We start from the raw sequence: 20,435 nt of genomic DNA, 5'->3' as shown, positions 1-20,435 counted from the left end.
TATTTTACTCACTCTCTCACTCAACAAACATTTACCAACTGTCAGATTGAATGGGCAGCACGCTGTGCACTGGTGCATGGTGGGAAACAAGGAGAAGCAGGCTCCTCGCCCTCCTAAAGCTTAGAGTCCATTGAGAGGCAAGCAGGTACTGGGTAAGTCTTCCATAGCCGGGTGGTCTCCATGACGATTCTGGAGCATCCTGGATGTGTCGTGATGGAGGGCCTGGGACTCAAAAGCCAGCCCTGCCAGCAAAGTTCCAAATACCTCCTCCCCTAACTTCTATAGGGTATCTTCTTAATAAGTCCATCCATATCTACTCTATGGAAGGCTGCAAACCCCAAACTGATGCTTGACAATCTCTCTGCCTCTTATCCTGGTTAATTTTTTTTCACAGTAATTTCAATATCATACACTCCCAGGTTCACTTATCCTTGCATTTACTTTCTGTCTCTCCTAATAGAATACAAGCTCTGTGAGACCAGGGATTCCATCTGCTTTGTCCTGCCATGGATCTGCACGGCCTGAGACAGCTGCAGGGAAGGAGGTGCTCAACAGCAATTATTGAGTAAATAGTTGAATCAATGTGGAAACAACCAGGGTTGTTTTGTTCAGAAGTTTTTCTGGGCACAAAAATCCATGTCACCTTCTCTGCTTTAATCCTTTTTGGAGATGATGGGCGACAGAGGAAATAAATCAATGGAGGGAAGAAGCCATCCGTCTTTCTCGATCACGCAGATGACTGGTTGAATATCGTCAACCACTGTGACCCTGATGAACCATGCCGTAAAGGGCAAAGCAGTGATGCAGGGCATTAGGAAGGAGCATGAGGCCTCCTGGGCTGCAGACCCATTAAACAGGAATCCAGATCTGTCCAAATAATGATTAAGCCCAACGTCATTCCTTTTAACTCTTGCTAAGAGAAGAGAAGAACGATTTGTTTTGGGGGCTGGGGGGGAGGGTTAATGTAGAAGAATCAGCCTCTGTCAAGAGTAAAGGGCAGGATGGCGCTCTTAGGTGAGGAAGGGCTACCTAGTCCTGACCCCAAATACCCAGGCAAGCGTGGGACATCTGGAGAGCGTGTGCAGCCCAGCCCCGAGGGAGGCTGGCCCCTGGATCTGGAAGAACAGGAATTGGTATTCTGCTCATTGCTCTCTCACTGTCCTGGTTCCAGCAGGAAAGGCATTTTACACCCCTAGGAAGATGAAGTGTGCCAAATGCCACAAGGACACGGAGCGACACTGAATGGAGTCAGATAATGAAAAACATAGCCTGGCATCCAGCAATTTCTTTTCATATCTAAAGCCGTTAAAGTGTAAAACAACCTAATAATAACAATCAAAGCCGAAGACATACCATTGTGCGAGTGAATGATAGTATTTAACATGAGGAAGAAATATATTGAGTCAGGGAGCAGCTGCCGCACTGCCACGCGTGCTGCATGGTCCGGGCGGCGGGGGAGGGAAGACAGCCTGAAGCTCACAGAAGCGGCTCTAGGGAGGACGATGCCTCCCGTGAGAAATGAGTGGTCACCGCGCGTGCTGGGGCTGCGTCCGCTGCTCTCGGAGGTGATGCTGCAAAGATCCACTGGAAGGAGCCTGAGAGTCTGGGGAGGGTGGAGCGTCCTGGCCCAGCACAGAGCCCAGCCTGGAGCCCAGGGTCTAGACAAGAGTATGGCTGAACTTGTAGGAAGATTGTGGACACCTGGAAACCCAAGGACCACAGACTCTGGGCAGGAAGGAGGCCTGAAAGAGAGTGGCCATGTCCCAGAGACGGAGAAGCCATGGGTCAGAAGCGACACGGGGAAAAGAAAATGAATCTTGGAGAAAAACAAACATCGTATATTAACACATGTACATGGAATCTAGAAAAACAGGACTGATGATCCTATTTGCAGCAAAGGATGGAGATGCAGATGTAGACAATGGACTTGTGGACACAGTGGAGGAGGCAGAGAATATGACGAATGGAGAAAGTAGCATCAACATATAAACACTGCCGTGTGTAAAGGAGATAGCTGGTGAGAAGTGTAACACACGGAGCCTAGTCTGGCTGTCTGTGATGACCTAGAGGGGTGGGATGGAGGGAAGGGAGGGAGGCTCAAGAGGGAGGGGATATATGTATAACTGTGGCTGATTCACGTTGCTATACAGCAGAAAACCAATACTTCATTAAAAAAATTAAAAAGATTCTTAAAAAAAGAATATGAATCATGGAGTCAAAAAGGTTTGGATTTGAACTTCACCTTTATAATATCTGTGGGCCAATTTTCCTATCAGCTCTCTATTTCTTCCTTGCCAAAATGGAAACGACGCCTACTTATAAGGGCGTCTGTAGGAGTTAAGTGATATTAAGGTTTGTAAAGCAGAGTGCCTAGCACAGAGCAAACAGCACACAGTGATGACTCTCAAGGGTGCACCACAATTCCCCGGGGATTTACCAAAATGCAGATTTCTGCATCCCATCTGAGGTCTGGGGTAGGACCCAGGGGACGCCCATGCTGCTGGTCCAGGGTCACCCCAGAGGGCATTAAGCACACGCCTTCCGGAGACGCTGCGGCCGTGGAGGGGGTGGTTTCAGCTCCGCCACTTGGAGCTCTGTGTCCTGGGTTGTCTGTGTCCCAAGCCTCAGCTCCCTCATCAGTAAAGCGGCTCATCAGAGGACCTGCCTCACACTGCTGTTGAGAAGAATTCATACGACTATGCTGCATGTTTAGAAGAGTGGATAGCACATTTTTTAATATCCTCGGAGTCTTAGTTATTGTTGTTGGATAATAGAGACCCTGCCATTCAGACTCTAAGGAAAAGGCAGTCATCACAGGTCAAGATAAGATGCAGGATGGAAAAGCAGGTGTAAAGTCAAAGCATCAGAGCAAAGTCCTCGTGGCCAGGACAATCTGATTGCAAACGTCTCCAAGCTCTCCTGGCAGCTCCTGGTGAGTCCTGGCCATGGGATTCCTGAAGCCCTCATCTGGTCTATGGGGATTCCTTGGAGAGGAGGTTTCAGGGCTGTAATGGAGGGTGATGCCCTGCAGAGGCCCTTCTGTACCCCCCAAAGAGCTGCCTATCAGGTGTGCCCCTCAGAGATGGGGTCTCCTGGCCTAGAGGGGCTGCCGTTTTAACCGGCCTTTGTAATAACCGAGCCAGGGCGGCTTAGCATCTGTGGGGAAGACAATACAATCTCTCTGCTTTTCTGTTTCCTTTTTCGTTTCATCAAAACAGTTCTGCATGGTAACGGTCACCAAGTACCCGCATAAATAGCCCAAGACTCAGGAGAGCGTGGGGGAGGATGCTGTTTAGCAGTGCCTGCATTCAGCCGACGTCTCATTCTACAACATTTTTCAAGGGTTTTAAAATAATTGGGTAAAACCACAAACAGCGTCTGTGGTGTGCACTCCTGCCCTCGGTTTCCAGACAGAGGCTTGATTTCATATGTTCTCAATTGAGGCACATTGAACTCATTAATTTCCCCACTAGTCTTTTTATGATTTCCCTCTTCTTTGAAGTAGGAAGCTGCACAGCTCTAATATTACTTTAAACCAGATCATAAATATTAAACTTATAAAACCCTTATTGACATTGGCAAATTTTACCCTAAATGTATCTATGTAGCCATAATGTTTCAGTTAAAGCAAATTACAGAGTTAAGAGAGTGATCTATAAATGTCTCCCTCCACTTCCTTCTTTGCCACCTTGATCTGTGTTTAAACCATTTACTTAACAAGTTCGTGGATCGCTTCGCCCCATACCTGAGGATGGACTGCTGGTTTATCTCCATCATAATGAACTGCTTTCTCTGTACAGGTTGGACCTAATACCTTATGCACCCCTGCTCGGCGGGACAGGAGATCCACCACTTTCCATTATGATGCAATTATTTTTTTCTCCCGCCATCAATGAGCGCTGTAATATCTTTTGCAATAGCAATTATGTGTTCCCTCCTGGGATGGCTACTTGGGGTACTCTGGGAATTTTAATCAAGCACCTACGTTAATTAGAAAATCATGGGAGTGAGGGAGGTGCTGAGGAAGCACCTTTGACGATCTATCCTTTCTGGCAATTGACTGAGCTTGAGTCCTTTTGTAAGGACTTAACCTTTTCAGAGGAAGGAATTTTAATTTCCTCCTTTTTGTTCTTGTCTTCTGGGTGGGAGAGGAGAGCAAGGGCTGGCCTGGGCCATGGAAGCCACCAGGGTGAGGCGCCTGCTGTATGTTGTCAGCTGGGCACCCTGCATTGGGAAGCATGACTGTCAAGCCACTTCCACCTTGGCAGGGCCTGGTCAGCTCTATTCTGCAGATGAAGTGCCTGAGGCTCAATCCTGGGTCTACTAGGGAGCCGGTTCCCGGAGCAGGGGGGTGGGGAGTGGGCAGGGAGGGGAGGGAGGAGAGGCATTTCTTACACGAACTCCTTTGATTGGTTTGTGAAACGTGATGATGCAGATACGACATTCCTGGATCTTACCCTTTCCTTGCTAAAGTTGATTTTGATTTAAATTATGCACCAGACTCAACTTTAAAAGGGAAGAAACATACTCCATCTGCACTATGGACACTTGGTCCTTCCATGATCCCCTACAGTGCCTGCTACTGTCAGGTCCTGTGCTCAGCACTGGAGGTAAAACAACCGCAGGAGACCTGCCTCTGCTCCCCGATCCCATGGACAAGGGGTCGGGGAGTCCTCCAGAGCCTTGGGGCAATGGCGAGCATCGTCACCATGCAGAGTGCTGTGGGGTCTCGGGGGGAAGGACTGAGATGCTCTGCCAGAGTAAAGTCACCAGAGGCTCTCAAACAGGTAGCATTTGAGTCTGGTCTTAAAAAAAGAGTAGGACTCGATCGAGAAGCTACAGGGAGATGTGTAAGGACAGCAGGTTGAGTCCTAGGAGGAGGTGAACCTCAAGCCCCAGTGTGACCCACAGCACGAGCCGGGGGGGCCCTTGGGGTCTATGACCAGATCCTGAAAGTTCCAGGTGCTGTGCTGAGAAGCAGGAACAAAATCCCAAGAAAGGAGCACATCTTCAGAGAGGCTTCTCGCTGCCCCAGCGGGATCCAGGCCCTCAGCTGTCGAAGGGAATGCAAATGCAGCTGGACCTGCCTTCAAAGTCACCCATTTCGGGCAAGTCACCTCCAGCCAGGACAAGGAGTCACGGCAGGTGGTCAGAGCCTCAGACAAGGGCCAGACATTGCGCACGGCTCAGAAGAAAGGACCATTCTCACCTGTCCTCAGGAAGCAGATGGAGAGAGCAGACACACTGCTCATCACCCCGGCGCACCTGTGGGAAGCAACACCTCAGGGAAGAAGCCTTCTGCTCACTGCCTCGCCCCCATTCCAGCCTTCCAGCAGAAGACAGGCGGGCCCCTCACAGCTCAGCAGGCCCCCTTGCCAGGGAGCCTCCCTGACACAGAGCCAAAGAACACAGATGCCCAGGCCGCCTCTCCTTCAGGCCCCTGTTTCTCGGGAATGGAGGCTAATCCCTGGCTTCACATCCCTGGCCGTGACTGGAGCGGTGATTCAGTCATGGAGGTCCGCGCCCCCCACACCCCCACCCGGATTACGGCAGAAAAGATGTATCACCTGTACAGCTAATTTCAGGGCAGCCACCAGAACAAGGTTCCACTAAGTTGTCCAGGGTGGGCGTAGATAGAGACCTTTCATGAAGATCTTTGTCTTGCCTGCGTCTTTTTTTTTTTTTCGGCCCCCTCCTTCGGGGTGGTGAACATTGGTGGGCGAGGTGAAGCCTTTAGTCCCACTTTGTCCTCTGCCCTCCCATCCCCGGCGCCTCTTTGCCGGAGACTTCTTTTCTTGTTGGCCGTCCTAATGATCCCCGTGCCACGCGGGGCCCCTGACGCGGGTGCTGACAGGCTGCTCATTACTGCCAGGGTGCCGCGTCAGCCGCTGGCACACCGGAGCTCCCCTCCTGACACCCTTCTGCAGAGCTGTCACCAGAGTTGCGGCACCTGCCAGCTTTGGTTGAACTCAAGCTGTGATACCTGCAACGCCAATTAGTACATCCGTGTCCTGCTCGGCTGGGGAGGGAGGCCTGTCAATGCTGACAAATGGGAAGCGGGTGGGCACGGGGCCAGGGGAGGGCCTGGTGGCGGGGGGCGGGTCAGGGAGGGCTCAGAACATTGGAGAAGCCCTCCCATCTGCAGGTCACCCTGTCCTCACCAGCTGGTGCCTTGGAAGGCTCTGAGAAACAAGGATGGGCCTGGACAGCTGACCGCCCCCTGGGTCCTCAAGTCCAGCAGGGGAGCTCAGGGAGGTGGCGGAAGGGGCTGGGCAGCGGAGGCAGGTTGCCCACCCCCACAGGTGAGGGTGTGGAACGCTTGCAGAAGCATCCGCCCCGCAATGTGGGAAGAGATGGGTTTGGTGTGCAGCTCAATGGATGGAGAGTCTGCCTCTAACTCTGACCCCCCGCACCCCTGGGGTCTTTGTGGGGCTGCGAGAAGAAACATTCCCCCTCTACACCACCTCAGTTCACACACTGAGGGATGGGGGGAGAAGTTTTAAATAATATTTCCTTTTTGTTGTACTGATTTCTTTCTTTGTATTATTATTATTATTTAACCCACGAGGAACAGTACATTTTCATGGACTACTGAATTCACTCTCTTTGGGAACACCCAGGATTGATTTATGAAACCATTGGAAGTTGTCGTGGGTTTAGGCACAGGCGAGTTGGGATGATGAGCAAGTGTACAAAAGGCTCAGGTGCCCGGAAGGGCCTGGTGAGTTACGTGTCAGAGAAACAGACATTGCAAAAGTGACTGCGGTAAGGCAGTGATGAGGACAGGAGGCAGCCCACCCAAGATCCACCTCCAAAGATGTTTGGGAGCCATCTCAGTCCTTGCAAAAGAGAACTCAAAAAGGAGTCACTCCTTCGAGGAGACATCCAGCTGCCACAGCAGCTGCCCCACCAGAGGGACTTCCAGAAAGACTTGAGAAAATCTCCTGAGAAAAAAGACCAGAGAAAATCTCCTGGAGACTCACCAGCAGAGTCTCAGCAGGAAACACACCAGATACGGACCACAATATCAAAGTGGAAGAGAATTCCTCAAGGATGCAGATGGAATCTTTGAATTAGGTAGGAGAACGGTCATGCCCTTGGGGGTAGCAGCAAGCACAAAGGTTGTTTATGGAATCACATATTTCTTAGATGCTTTCTGGGTGCTGGGTATTGAGTTAGGAGGTGGAAGATCTGAGAAAAGAGAGACACAGGCCCTGGTCTCAAAGAACTCATGAGCCAGAATCTGGACATCTCTGTGGACTGATTGCTGGACCCTCCTGAGCCCCCTGCCAATACCCAAGTTGCAAGCTTCCTCCCAATAGCCTTGGTGACATAGTCATTTTCAGTGTTGTATTTGACAGGATAAAGGCTGAGGTAGGTGTACCCAGAAGGACTGCTTTTTTTAGGATGGTCAGTGAGCCCAGACCCCATAGGTACAGTAGCTGGACTCAGCCTTCAAATGGGCTTCATGGAGGGCTCCCAGGGAGGTGGAAATACAGAAATCTCAGCTTCCTCTCTGAAGCTCTGACAGTCCAGCAGAAGCTGGAGACATAAAACTGGGCTTTGAGAATACTTTCCTATGAATTGTGAGGTCTTAAAAAGCATCTCTTAGGACACACTGGAAGAGATGGGATATCCGTTTACTTAAGAAGACTCGGGGGAATAGACAGCATTAAAGGTATTCTTTTGGATAAGAAAGGGCTGTGCTGAGGTAAGTTCTTGAACATCTCGGGAAGGCAAAGAGAAGACAAGACACAGAATCACAAGTGGGGGTTGTGTCTGAGGGACTCTGGGGACCACTGCTGGTCCTCCAGTGCCTGGAGCAGCAGGTTAAAATGGGGGATTCGGCAAGGGGCCATTGCGACATTTGTGTAGCTCCAGGTGGCATTTCTGTAGGAGAAAGTGAGATGGGCTTTTTGTCCTGAAAACACCAAGGCAACACCTGGACCCTTCAAAAGAGGTATGTACAGTGAGGGCGGGTATATCTCTATAAAGCTAGTACACCTTCTTCTTGAACTCCTGGGAGCTCTAAGTTCATAAAGGGAGCCAAAAAGACATACAACCAGTACTAACAGGTGAAATGTTACTTCTCACATTCTACGGCAATGTCAAGAGGTGGCCTGAGAAGTCTTACTTTCTCTCTATTCTGGAAAGGGACAACTGACACTTTTGCCTTCTGATGTAACGTGCCAAGCAGACACCTTCTGAGAAAGACCCTGCCACCCTCTCCCCACCATGAGATCATTCCCAGCTTCTGTATATCTGGATACATAAGCCACTATTATACAATGGCGGTTAACACTTCTTTATTTTGTTTCCACATAAAGGCAGTGAAATCTGGGAACTTATGTTAAGTGAAATAAGTGAGAGAGAGAAAGACAAATATCATATGATCTCAGTTATATGGGGAATATATATATATATACACACACACACAAACTAAACCAAAACACATAGATACAGAGAACAGAATAAAGGTTACTGGAGGGGAAGTGGGGTGGGGGCAGGTAGTGAAATGGGAGCAGGGGGTCAACTGTATGGAGACGGATGGAAGCCAGCCTTTTGGCGGTGAGCTCACTGCAGTGTATACAGAAGTCAAAATATAATCTTTTATGCATGGAACTTATATAATGGTATAAACCAATGTCAGCTTATTGCAGGGAGCACCATATGAGTTGTGATAGAGGAAACTAGGAGTTTTCAGAAATGTGCAGAACAAACAGATAGTGCAGGAAAGAAGATGTAGTGAAGCCATCAAGGTTGCCCACCGTGTCCAGCCTGGGTCCGCCCTCCTTCAGGGCTTTAATGGGTGTGAGTATAATAATGCCCTTGATTGAGTCATGACCTGCCCATACAGAGTGGCACCAGGGATGACAGAGGCTCTGTCTTTGGAGCCTTTGCTCAGGTGCAGGGCATCTTTTCTTCCAAGGAACCCCCATCCTGTCCACATGTATGTAAAATAAGCTGCATTTTGCAGACACTTAGTGGGGTGAGATGAAGCTCTGGCCCGCTAAGGGTCTCCAGCTTCAGTTCGGGCTCGGCCGCAGCCCAATGACAGCTCTCATCTCCAAATAATCAGTCACTGAGAAAGCAGCACCCCGTGAGCCCCGAGGTGATTAGTTATCACGTGGCGTGTCTCTCGTCAGCTTGAATCTGGGTAGCTAATCCCGACCAGGGATCTGGGAAAAGCTGCGTGTCTAAATTACTCTGATCCACAGGTAGATTCTGATTATCCTGCTCCTCTCCATCTTGATCCATCTTCTGTTTCCATAGCAGCTAAAACCCCAGGAAAATGGATGCCTCTGGCCGGGGCTCAGGTAAAGTCCCCTGGGGAAATGAGGCAGCTGGATGACCGGGGTGGGGGAAGGATGCTAGCGCACAGCGGTGCGAACCTCAGCAGGAAGATCGGAGAGGGTGCCAACACAGCGGGGAGACAAAAGTGATTATGAGGGGAAGAGAGAGAAAAGGAGATGACAATGTGGGATGAAATGAGATGGAAGGGGAACGTGTAGGAGGCTGTGAGAGAGAGGAAAGCAGAGAACAAAAAGAGAAAGCATGAAAGGGCAGGACAAAAAGAGGAGACATACGGAGGAGAAGGGAAGAAAGGAAAGAAAAGGAAAGGCAGAAAAGGAACCCAGAAAAGGACAAAGAGCTGCAGAGTCAGAGGAGGGATGAGAAAAGACATCAAACAGGAGTCAGAGGGGGACTTGCAGGATGGAGGGAGAGGTGCCTCCTGACAGAAGCAAAGTCCATGATGCTGAGATGATGAATGCTCTGTGGATTCTAAAGGCACGGACCGTCCCAGTGTCCAGTGGGAGCGAGGACCCGACATTTACAGGGATGAACAGCATGCACATTGAACCAGAAAGTCTGTCCACCTGGACACCCTTCCCTGGGATGTGCCCCAGGACCACTTTTCATCACTAGCGATCTCATGCCCAGTGGAACCTCTTCCCAGATTGTGGGCCAGTCCACCTGTAAGGTCAGCTCCAGTTAAGAGACTGGCAGAAACGTAAGCATCTCTCTGATTCCCTCACTCACAGTGGTGCCTTCAAGTATGGTGGCTACGGAGAGTTCTCAGGGTTTCAGCTAAACACACTGAAAATCTCACCCCTTCTGTGAAAATGTCCTTAGGGCAACTTGTCACCCCAAGAGAGGGAATTTGCTATCTGGGGCCCATGCAGTCTTCTTCAACTGATTGTATTGAATGCCAGGTGTAGCAGACCCTGCGATGCCCCGCCTTCTTCAGGAACAGAGGACACCTGGCCTGGGGTGGGCCAGACAGTCCTCAGCTCCAGCAGGAAGAGAGATATCTGGCCTGGGGTCACAGCCCAAATTCTGTGACCAACTACGGTGCTGGTGTGAAAGGTCACCCCCATAACTTCAGTAGAGGACACATATATATATCAGATTCTTTTCCACTATAGGTTATCACAAGATATTAAGTACAGTTCCTTGAGCTTTATAGTAGGCCCTTGTTTATCTATTTTACAATAGTGGGTATCTGTCCTTTAGCATCTTAAACCTTCATTGAGTCAACAGTGCACTTACATACACACATGCCTACCTACAAACACACTCATGTATACCTACATACTTACATAAATGTATTTTAGGCTAGCCATATACAAGCAATGAAATTTAAGGATTTTTATTCAGGTCTCGGCTCAAATGTCACCATGTCAAATGCCTTTCCTGACCAAACCTCTTGTCCTTCTGTCAACATATCCTGTTCTATTTTCCCATCCTTATCACCGCTTATTATTATTATTAATACTACTGGTTATTTGTTTCATGGGGATGTGAGCTCATGAGAGCAGAGACTTGCCTGCTCTGGCTTATCACTATATCCCCAAACACTCAGTTGATATTTAAGAACCAATGAAACCATGTAATGTACGTTGCATAAAAGCTAGCTTTATAATAAATGATGCCCATGCTCAGTCACTTAAGTTATGTCTGACTCTTTGTGACCCGATGGATTGTAGCCTGCCAGGCTTCTCTGTCCATGGGATTCTCCAGGCAAGAATACTGGAGTGGGTAGCCATGCCCTCCTCCAGGGGATCTTCCCGACCCAGGGGTTGAATCCTCGTCTCCTGCACCTCCTGCATTACAGGTGGATTCTTCACTGCTGAGCCACTGGCGAAGCCCTTAATAAATGGCATCTTGCCTTAAATTGTTAAAGTTTCAGGTTCAATCTATGCGAGCACAAAACAAGACTTAGTCTGGTCTACAAAACATCTAGACATTTAGACAAAGTGAGTTTTGCAATTTGGTCACACATTAAGTGATATTTGTTATCTAGGATTAATCAGAGTAGAACGACAACAAAACCACACAAGGACTGAAGGCCTAGCGACCAGATCCTTGGCAATGTTGAAGCAGTACAGACCTGGAAATGTTCATTTTAGGAACATGGCCATGCCAAGCTCTCATCCATCATTGTGTGTCTGTGTTTTCTCTCTTACCACAGCCAGCTGAACAATGCCACCAATACCGAACTGAGCACTCTACCATCCAATGTGACCAGAAAAGTCAGCCAGGACATCCTACCATCATTTCACCCAGAAACAAGGGAGGTTAATCTCCCAGGGATTGCATCAATCCCCCAGTGTGATTTCTGGAATCTTAGCAGTTATGCCTGTCTTGCATTGAGAACACCGATATTCTCAGCAGAGCTATGAGTATATTGTTATCAGACCACCAAGAATGTGGGATCCTTGTGACCAAGCCACCAGCACCATAACCTCCTGCCAGAGACAACGATTCTCCCACTACCTCGCATGACATGATGGACCAAGCTGCTTCTCTTACCTTTGGGGGAGATGTGTCTCCAGGTAACCGTGGGCTCCGGTCTACCCGTTGCTATGCAGGTGAGGCTGATGTTGTTGCCTTCGTTAATGGAGATATCTGAAGAAATCTCCACAATTTTGGGAGATACTGTGGAGACGAAACAGGCAGAAGGAAAATTAAAATTTTGCTGAAGTATTTCTTTGTTGTCTTCAAAGGGGAGTGGGCAGAATAACCCAGGGACAGAAACGCAGGGGCTACAGTTAATGAGGAGGAACTAGAGGGATCACATTACGCATGAGAGAAACATCTCACCTTGACTTCACCTTCTATTTCCTCCTATTTAAAGGCAATGTCGGAGAGCCTGGGAATGTGGCTCAGATGGTAAGGAATCTACCTGCAATGCAGGAGACATAGGTTTGATCCCTGGGTTAGGAGGTACCCTGAAGAAGGGAATGGCAACCCATTCTAGTGTTCTTGCCTGAAGAATGCCATGGACAAAGGAGCCCCCCTGCCCATAGTTCATGGGGTTGCAAAAAATTGGACACAACTGAGCCACAAACACTTTTAATATGTATTTTCATAGTAAAAATACAACAAATATTTATAGGATGGAATTATAACAGTTGTTCAAGGGAACCATTTCCCCAACTAGCTACATGTTTACACCAACCTCAAAACCATGCGATTAACACGTGTCATTTCAGTTCTACCAACATTGGTTCTGACACACTAGTGCTTCAAGTTTGCCTGGCCTCTCTGTCCGATTCTCATAGGTGTCTTCACAGCAGTTTTCCTCCTTCAATCAGCACACTTCTGAGCCACCCCCAGGTGTCTTTCCAGAACCCATGATCCCCCAAGACACGGTGTCACCTGGCCTGCAGGAGACCCCAGGCAAGCTGACCATCACCCTTACTTCCCAGACAAGGCTAAGACCCCAATGCAACCCTCACACAAAAATAAGACTGGTTGGAACTTTCTGCACTTGCCTTTTCTCTTCTGGAACTATTCATCACTCAGTCCTGGTTATGCTGGATTTTCTCCTCCAGAAACGGGGGTGTCTGCAGATAGCTGTTCTTTGCCATTTTCCCTCCTTCTCCTGAAAACTGACTTGCCATCCATCTCTAAGCCCCACCCAACCAGGAACGCTCAGTAACAAGCATACACCGGACTTTGTTTCCTGAGCCTCAAGCCCTTGGTTCTGATTTTGGTCCCCAGCACCTTTCTCCAACTGTCTAGACTGACTGGAATCGTTCAAGGCCTGGTTGAGCCAGCATCCCTTCCAGGAGGTCTTCTAGGCCATGTCCAAGGGCACTCCCTCTCCATCCTGGAGACCATGTAGCTTCCTCCACAGTATTAAAATTAGCTGGTTTACATAACATGTGTCATTTTTTTCCTTGACTATACATGATTATACTGGAAGACACTGCACAAGAGCCTTGCTCATCATTTTATTTTCTGCTGTCTCCAATACAGCTCCCTGCATAAAGCAAGCATCAATTCATCATTTTTAGACTTAAATCCACATGGAGCTTCAGGTAGAAGCAGTGTGAAGGTGGATGTAGCCAGGGCTGGGGAATGACCCCAGCCTCTGAGATCTGAAACTTCTAAGACATATCATTGTGATTTATGGCTGTATCATTATAAAAGCTAAATTGAAACTTCCAGAAGAGAAAGAAACTTGATGAGTTAATGACTGAACACTTGATTTGCTGACCATCTGAAGGATCCCAATTTCTAAGCTCTCTAAGTCATTTAAATCTGATGCGTTTTATACACACAGTTTTAACTGGGACTTGTAATTCTTGAAGCCCCAGCCCTGATCCTGCCCCCACTTGGCAATCGCACAGCCTTGCCTGTTTCTTAGAGGACAGGCTGCTGCAGAATGACGGTGCTGGCCTTGCAGACATCGCTTCAACTCTGCAGGTAAGTAATTTATTGATCTGTAAAGCACTCTGAGATGCTCTGCAAGGGATTATGTCACGCCAACGCCACGCAATAAAATAAAAAATGATGGACTTTGTGAACACAGGGTGATTTAGGGTTTGTAGTTGGAAGTGTGCTCAAAGTACATTTTAAGTGGAAATCAGGCTGGGTAATGAATTACTTTTGCTTTGGAAGGGCTTGCTGGGAGTTCATTTTCCTGGCTTCTTACATGATAGCTAATCTGCTAATCATACACTAGAGAACAATGGAAAGTCCCCGAGTAGAAGAGGAGGCAGTTTGGGCCAGAGCTGTCAGCAGAGTGAGTATATCAAATGAGACCATCACACCTCATGCTTGGAAGAATCATCTAGAATTGTCTCCCTCCTCTCACAACTGGAACTCGTCCAACTCATGCAGCTGAAGTTGGTGAAATGCTCACTGGCCTTTCAAGCCTGCCTCAGAGTAGAGCTTGAAGATGGCAGACTGCCCTGAGATGAACTTGAAAGGCAGACCATGCAGGGCAGAGAGGTGAGGTGGTCTGACCAGAGATGCGATCCCAATTATCGACCCTAACTGGCACAGTGCCTAAGATGCAAGGAGATTACAAGTATCATTGTCTAGGTGGCAACTGCTAACATGCTGTCAGTATTTAAAATTAAACTAAATCGACAAGGATGCACTGTGATTGTGGCTAATACATGTTCATAAGAAGATTTTGGCCAATGGAGATAGGGCTACTTACAATTTTATTTTGTTTCCATGGATACATCCTGCATCTTACCTTGGCTAATCAAGCAGGCTGTTAGAAACATACTAGGAATAAAAGTAAATGGAAAAAAAAAAAAGAAACATACTAGGATTGCATTGCTTTCATTCATTCATTCACGCATTTGTTCACTCATTCATCCATCAATATTCACAGAGCACTTCCATAGACCAGTGTTGTGCTCAGCCTCAAGGATATGCCAATGAAAAGACACAGTGCTTGTCCTCAAGGAGTCCACAGTCTAGAGATGAAAAAACCAGAACAGAAACAAATCCCTTTAACGTATATGATAAGGTGGTGAGGAAATGCAGAGAGAGACACTCTAGCCAGCCTGGAGATGGATGTCATGGAGGGCTCCTTGGATATGAGACACCTCAGACAAGTCCCAGGAGATAAGTAAACATTAATCAGTTCTGAGGAAGAAAGGCATTCCAGGCAAAGGAGGTGATGTTAGAAAAATCCTATTACTAAGAATTTTGATGGCCAAGCATCATTGTTAATGGAAGAATAGCCACTGAAGGAGACAGGGCCAAAAGTCACTCACCAAACACTAAGTAAGAAACTTCCCTGACGGTCTAGTGGTTAAGATTTTGCCTTCCAATGCAGGGGGTGCGGGTTTGATCCCTGCTCAGGAAGTTAAGGTCCCACATGCCTTACAGCCAAAAAATCAAAACATAAAACAGAAGCAATATTGTCACAAATTCAGTAAAGACTTTAAAATTGGTCCATATTGAAAAAAAAAACAAAAACTATTGAGTGAACACCTACTGCACACATAACTGGGTTAGGTGTGTGCATGATGTGCAGAAATGCACATGTTTTGTTGATCCTCCATGAACTTACAGTCTACTGGGGGAAACAGTGCCTATAAACATCCCAGTGCATCACAGACTTGTGTGTGACTGGACACCACAGTACAGACATTGAGTTCTGTGAGCTAGTGTGGGAGAATCACCACCAGTGAGGGTGTGGGGACAGTTTCTCCTGGGCCACAGAGTCTAGTGTAGGGATCGACAATGGGGAAACAGTCAAGAAGGCTTTGAAGGGAATCAAGCTGCTGCAGGTGGGACAGAAGTACACGGGCACAGATGGGAAGGCAGGAATCCAGGGTGCACGTGAGGAGGCAGTCTACCCACTGCCAGAGGCAATGGAGAGCAGCGGTCCAGATCCTGGATCTACTGCACTCAAGCTGGGCAGTCTTGGCCCCGTCACCTCACCTTTCTGTGCTTCACATCTTCATGTCATGAAGCCAAATGCATGTACTTCACAGGGTTCTCCTCAGGATTTAGGTGTAAGTTTGTGAAATGCACTTACAGAAGTCCCAAGCTATGTGAAGTGTGCAATAAGTGAGTTTTAGTATTAGGTGAGGACTTCCCTGGTGGCTCAGCTGGAAAGAAGTGCCTGCAATGCAGGAGACATGAGTAGACATGAGTTCGATCCCTGGGTCGGGAAGATTCCCTGGAGGAGGAAATGGCAACCCATTCCAGTATTCTTGCCTAGGAAATCCTGTGGACATTGGAGCCTGATGGGCTACAGTCCATAGGGTCACAAAGAGTTGGACACGACTGAGCATGCATCTACAGTGCTTAGCAAATATGTATGTCATGTCAACACAAAATGAATGGTAGATAAATTTTAACCCACTCAAGGATTAGCCCACTTCCTGGGTTTTAACTCCATCCTATAGGCAATGGCAAGCATTTGAAATTGTTTAAAAGAGGAAAGATTATATATAAGTATATAGTAAATATATATATATATTAATATGCTTTAAGCAAAATAAGCTTGTAACAAGGTGTCAGAGAGCAAATACACAGAAATTTAAGTTGAGAAATCAATTTCTACAAGTGATGTTCAAGGCCTGGGTTAAACCGTGGGCTCTGTAAGGGTGGAAAGAAAAGGGTGGGTTTGAGAGCAATGCCAAGGTCAAGCCGTGGCGCCTGGGGATCCCAGGTGGTGGATCTAGGAGCCTGGAGTCTGACATGAAGGCCATTTTGTTCAACAGCAGCTGGATGGCTCATACCTTTACATTATATGAATAACTTCTTTGGGGCAAAACATTAGTTTGATTCTGTATTAGACAAGCTCATGGGGATGATAAGGGACCAGTAGACTGGCAGGAGTATCCTGTTGGCAGCTGGGATCACACAGTTGAGGTCTGGGGTGAGTCTGAGATTTGCAAAACGTTCATGGACCCTTAAAGAGGCCATCAGCTTATTTCCACATAGATGCATGTGATGTCTCTGCTGACTTCTGAGGTCTGAATCTAGAAAACTGATCCCTATCGAACCAGAACAATCGAGAAATGGTCAGGTTAGAATGGAAAGAAAGGTGGAAACCCCCTCCGTCACGCTCTTTGGATCCAGTTCCACGTTACTATATTATGTTAAGGTATAATCTGGCTCTTTTTGAATTTTAATTCAAATGTGTAAATAATTAAATAACATAATTATTAAAACAGTATTCTGGGGAACTTCCTCACTCTTCATGTAGCCTCTACTGCCCAGGTGTTAGGTTCTAATAATTATGTCATTAATAAATAGCAATTGGCTGTTTTTAGCGCACAGTAGATACCCTATTAAATCCAAATTAAGATGCTTTATTAGCCTTTCACGGTCCTGTGGGGCTGAGGATGCGCAGAAGTGCCTTGGACCAGGCTCCTGAGGACACATGCAGATCTAAGCATCTTAGATGCTGCCTTTGCTGCTGATGGCATGCCCCCCCTACACACCCACCCCCTGACCCCCACCTCCTCTCTGCAGTGAAGATCTGAGATGCCTATGGCAGCTCAGGACTGTTCTCACAGCAAGGGTTGCATCACAGCTAAGGCCTTGGGACCTGTGTCTTTACAGAATTAAAAGGACCCATCTGGAATACCCTCCACTTGCCTGGTGTCCAGAGACACCCAGGCCTGGGTCTATAACCTGGTGTAGGAATGTCCAGTCATTGGCTTCCCTTCCTCCCCAAACACATCAGGTCATTCTTTGGTTCTTCATAGTTTCCTTTCTCCCCACTCTTCGCCTGGCCAGGTCTGTCTTACTCTTTAAACCTTAGCTCCTCCATGAAGCCTTCCTCCATCATCTTTCCTGATGTAGAACACCCCACACCAGATTACTGCATATGGTCTGCTCTCCCAAGGAAAATGTAAGCCCGACTGGTTGTCTTGTTCAGGAAGCATTCTGCACACAACAGGATGCTGGAACACAGTTTGTGTTCAACATGTAGGTTTTGAATGAATGAATGAGTGCTTTGACAAGGCTGTACGGGAATGTAAATACACTGAAATAACTAAACTTCCTCAACATCTCTAAATAGCCCTTGAAGGCTTTCAGATTATATAATAATTTCAATGGTTCCTGTTTATTAAACTGCTGTTGTTGTTTTCTAGTAAGTCATATCTGACTCTTTGCAACCCCAAGAACTGTAGCCCACCACTCCTCTGTCCATGGGATTTCCAAGACAAGGATACTGTAGAGGGTTGTCATTTCCTCACCCAGGGATTGAACCTATGTCCCCTGCATCTCCTGCATTGGCAGGTGGGTTCTTTACCACGCACACCACCTGGGAAGCCCCACTTTATCTTACCCCTGCATTAATCCACAAGTAGATATTATTTCCAAGCTGACCAACTATCCTGGTTTACCTGAAAGTTGGGCTTCCCTGGTGGCTCAGACAGGAAAGAATCTGCCTGCAATGCGGGAGACCTGGGTTCGATCCCTGGGTTGGGAAGATCCCCTGGAGGAGGGCATGGCAGCCCACATCAGTATTCTTTCCTGGAGAATCCTTATGGACAGAGGAGCCTTGTGGGCTACAGTTCAAGACTGAGCGACTAAGAACACCTAGCACACAGGCGATTCCCAGAACATGGGAATTTCCGCGCTGAAACCAGAAAAGCTCCAGGCAAACGGAGATGCCTGGGTCACCCTCATTGTTCCCTTCCCTACATTTTACAGGTGAAGGTACATCTTCATCTGTAACATGGAAGGAGTTTATAATGCAGAATTTTTAAGTGTTTTCTTTTTAATGAGCAGATAGATGGGCTAGAAAAATAAGAAATGCATGTCGAATCATGGATGCACACACAAAGAATAGAATTCAACCATCTCATACCTGCACTGAGACTGTGAATTCCTGTTGTGAATGAGAAATTTTATAGCAAGCGTGACTCCATTATTTTATTGAATCTCACAAGAATGCTACGAGATGGCACTATTATGATTCTGATTTACAGATGAGGAAACTAAGGCTTTGTGAGCTGTTAGTGATGTGCGCCAGGTATCCAGATGGTGAGACACAACTGCAGCTTATGTCTGATCCCAAATGTGTTCTCTGCCCACAGAGTTAGTGCAGTGGAGTGTGGGCGCCCTGCCTGGGGTTGTCTGGGTCTGGGGTCTTGCTGACGCACCCTCCCATGACGGGCACCTGACTTTGCAGCTCCCTGTGACCACCTGTCCGCCCACAGCCCTGTCCTACATAGCCTCGGTTTCTATTAGGAGAGTGGGTGAGAGGTTTCATCAGTATACTTTTGGACCTTCCAGTGTCTGCATGACTGTTTCGTTATCTTTCCTATCCATCACCGGCTCTTCCTAACCTTCCTTCTCTTTTGCATCGGCCTCGCCCTATGCACTGGACCCCAGAGCTGCAGCTTCTGGGGAGTGTTCATGTGAGGCAGGCTGTAGCCGCCGCCTCTTGCAACCAGGGGTCCTAGCTGCCCCTGTATCGTGACAGAGAAATGATCCATCAAACCCACTGCTGAGTCCACGGAGGGGCATTCTCTTGGCTTACTTTGACTGAAAAGACTAGTCAGCCTGTCTTTTCTTCGTTCCTTTTCTCTTCTTCCTTTTTTCCAGGACAAATATTTGTATAATAGGAAACATCTTCAGGTATCATAGGATCTGTGGGATCTCTTGATAGAAAGACTCCTCAGCTTTGCCCCAGAAGCCTGAGTATTAAGCCCAGGATGACTGTTTCTAGCCGAATAAACTCATGTCCATCATTTAGCTCTCAGATTATTTTAATTATATGAATACCTATCTTGCCTTTTTAAAGCACATGCTCTGTGGATCAGATAAAACTGTGGGAAATTACATTTTCAACACAAAGTACTATTCAAATGTGATTTATCAATATTACTAACAATGTGTATCTCTAGAGGCCTGGATGAGGCTGAATATAGACATCAGGTGCAGTGTGGGGGCAGAAGGACACTTTGTTTAGAGGCTGAGATGGGCTTGACCACTTCCCAAATGGGTGCTCATCCCTTCGTCAGAAGTGCTAGTGTTTTCGAGGTAAGCAGGGTCTTGAGGTGAGGACATGGGATGCAGTGGGTGTGGGGTAGGGGTTTGCAAAGGAACCCTCCGCCTCCCCCACACTGGCCCCAGCACTGTGCTTGCTCTCTACACTCTCCAGAAGGGAGAGGTTAGATCCTAGATACTCAGAATCCCAAATTAGAGTCTGAAGATGCAGAGAGCTCCTTGACGACACAGCCTCGGGCGGGTTGTTATTTCTTTACCCAGAATCATTTTGTCATTTCTTACATCTTACTCTTTCTCTCTCCCCATATTAAAACCCTTCTTGTTTGCGGGGGAAAAAATCAAGAAGCCCGGGGAGAAAAGCTAGTGATTTATTCGGGATTAGTCATAAGCCACTGGTTCTGAAGTTCGGAATGTGTTCTTTTCAGGATCCACTGAAAGGTGGAAGTTTCTGCGAGCTCTGATCCTGACCTGGTTTCCTCATGCCTGATAGAGACGTGGGGAGGAGGGTAAACACCACGCGGGCCCCACGCCACGCTTCCCTGCTTCTGGGCATATTAGCGCAAATTGAATTTCACAGCAACCTACCTGCCACCATCAGTGCTGTTATATTTGGCAACATCCAAGAAATTGCTAAGAACGCTCTCTTCATCAATTGTTTAAAGTGCGGATGTAAGGGAATCATTGCTCATCACGATATC

At 47.5% G+C, this 20,435-nt stretch overlaps 1 protein-coding gene across 5 annotated transcripts in view; it reads right to left on the bottom strand.

Annotated features, from left to right (window-relative positions):
* NTM (neurotrimin) overlaps nucleotides 1-20,435 on the bottom strand; it is a 930,062-nt gene that overhangs the window by 109,598 nt on the left and 800,029 nt on the right. For all 5 annotated transcript variants that reach the window (XM_043873148.1, XM_043873142.1, XM_043873154.1 and 2 more), the window contains one exon: nucleotides 11,815-11,940. In XM_043873148.1, the coding sequence (XP_043729083.1) occupies nucleotides 11,815-11,940 (126 nt within the window). The remainder of the gene's footprint in view (nucleotides 1-11,814; nucleotides 11,941-20,435) is intronic.

This window comes from Cervus elaphus, chromosome 2 (genome assembly GCF_910594005.1).
Source record: "Cervus elaphus chromosome 2, mCerEla1.1, whole genome shotgun sequence".
In the NCBI taxonomy this organism is placed as follows: Eukaryota; Metazoa; Chordata; class Mammalia; order Artiodactyla; family Cervidae; genus Cervus; species Cervus elaphus.
Note: the sequence above shows the minus strand (reverse complement) of the source record. Positions and strands in the feature narration are given on the sequence as shown.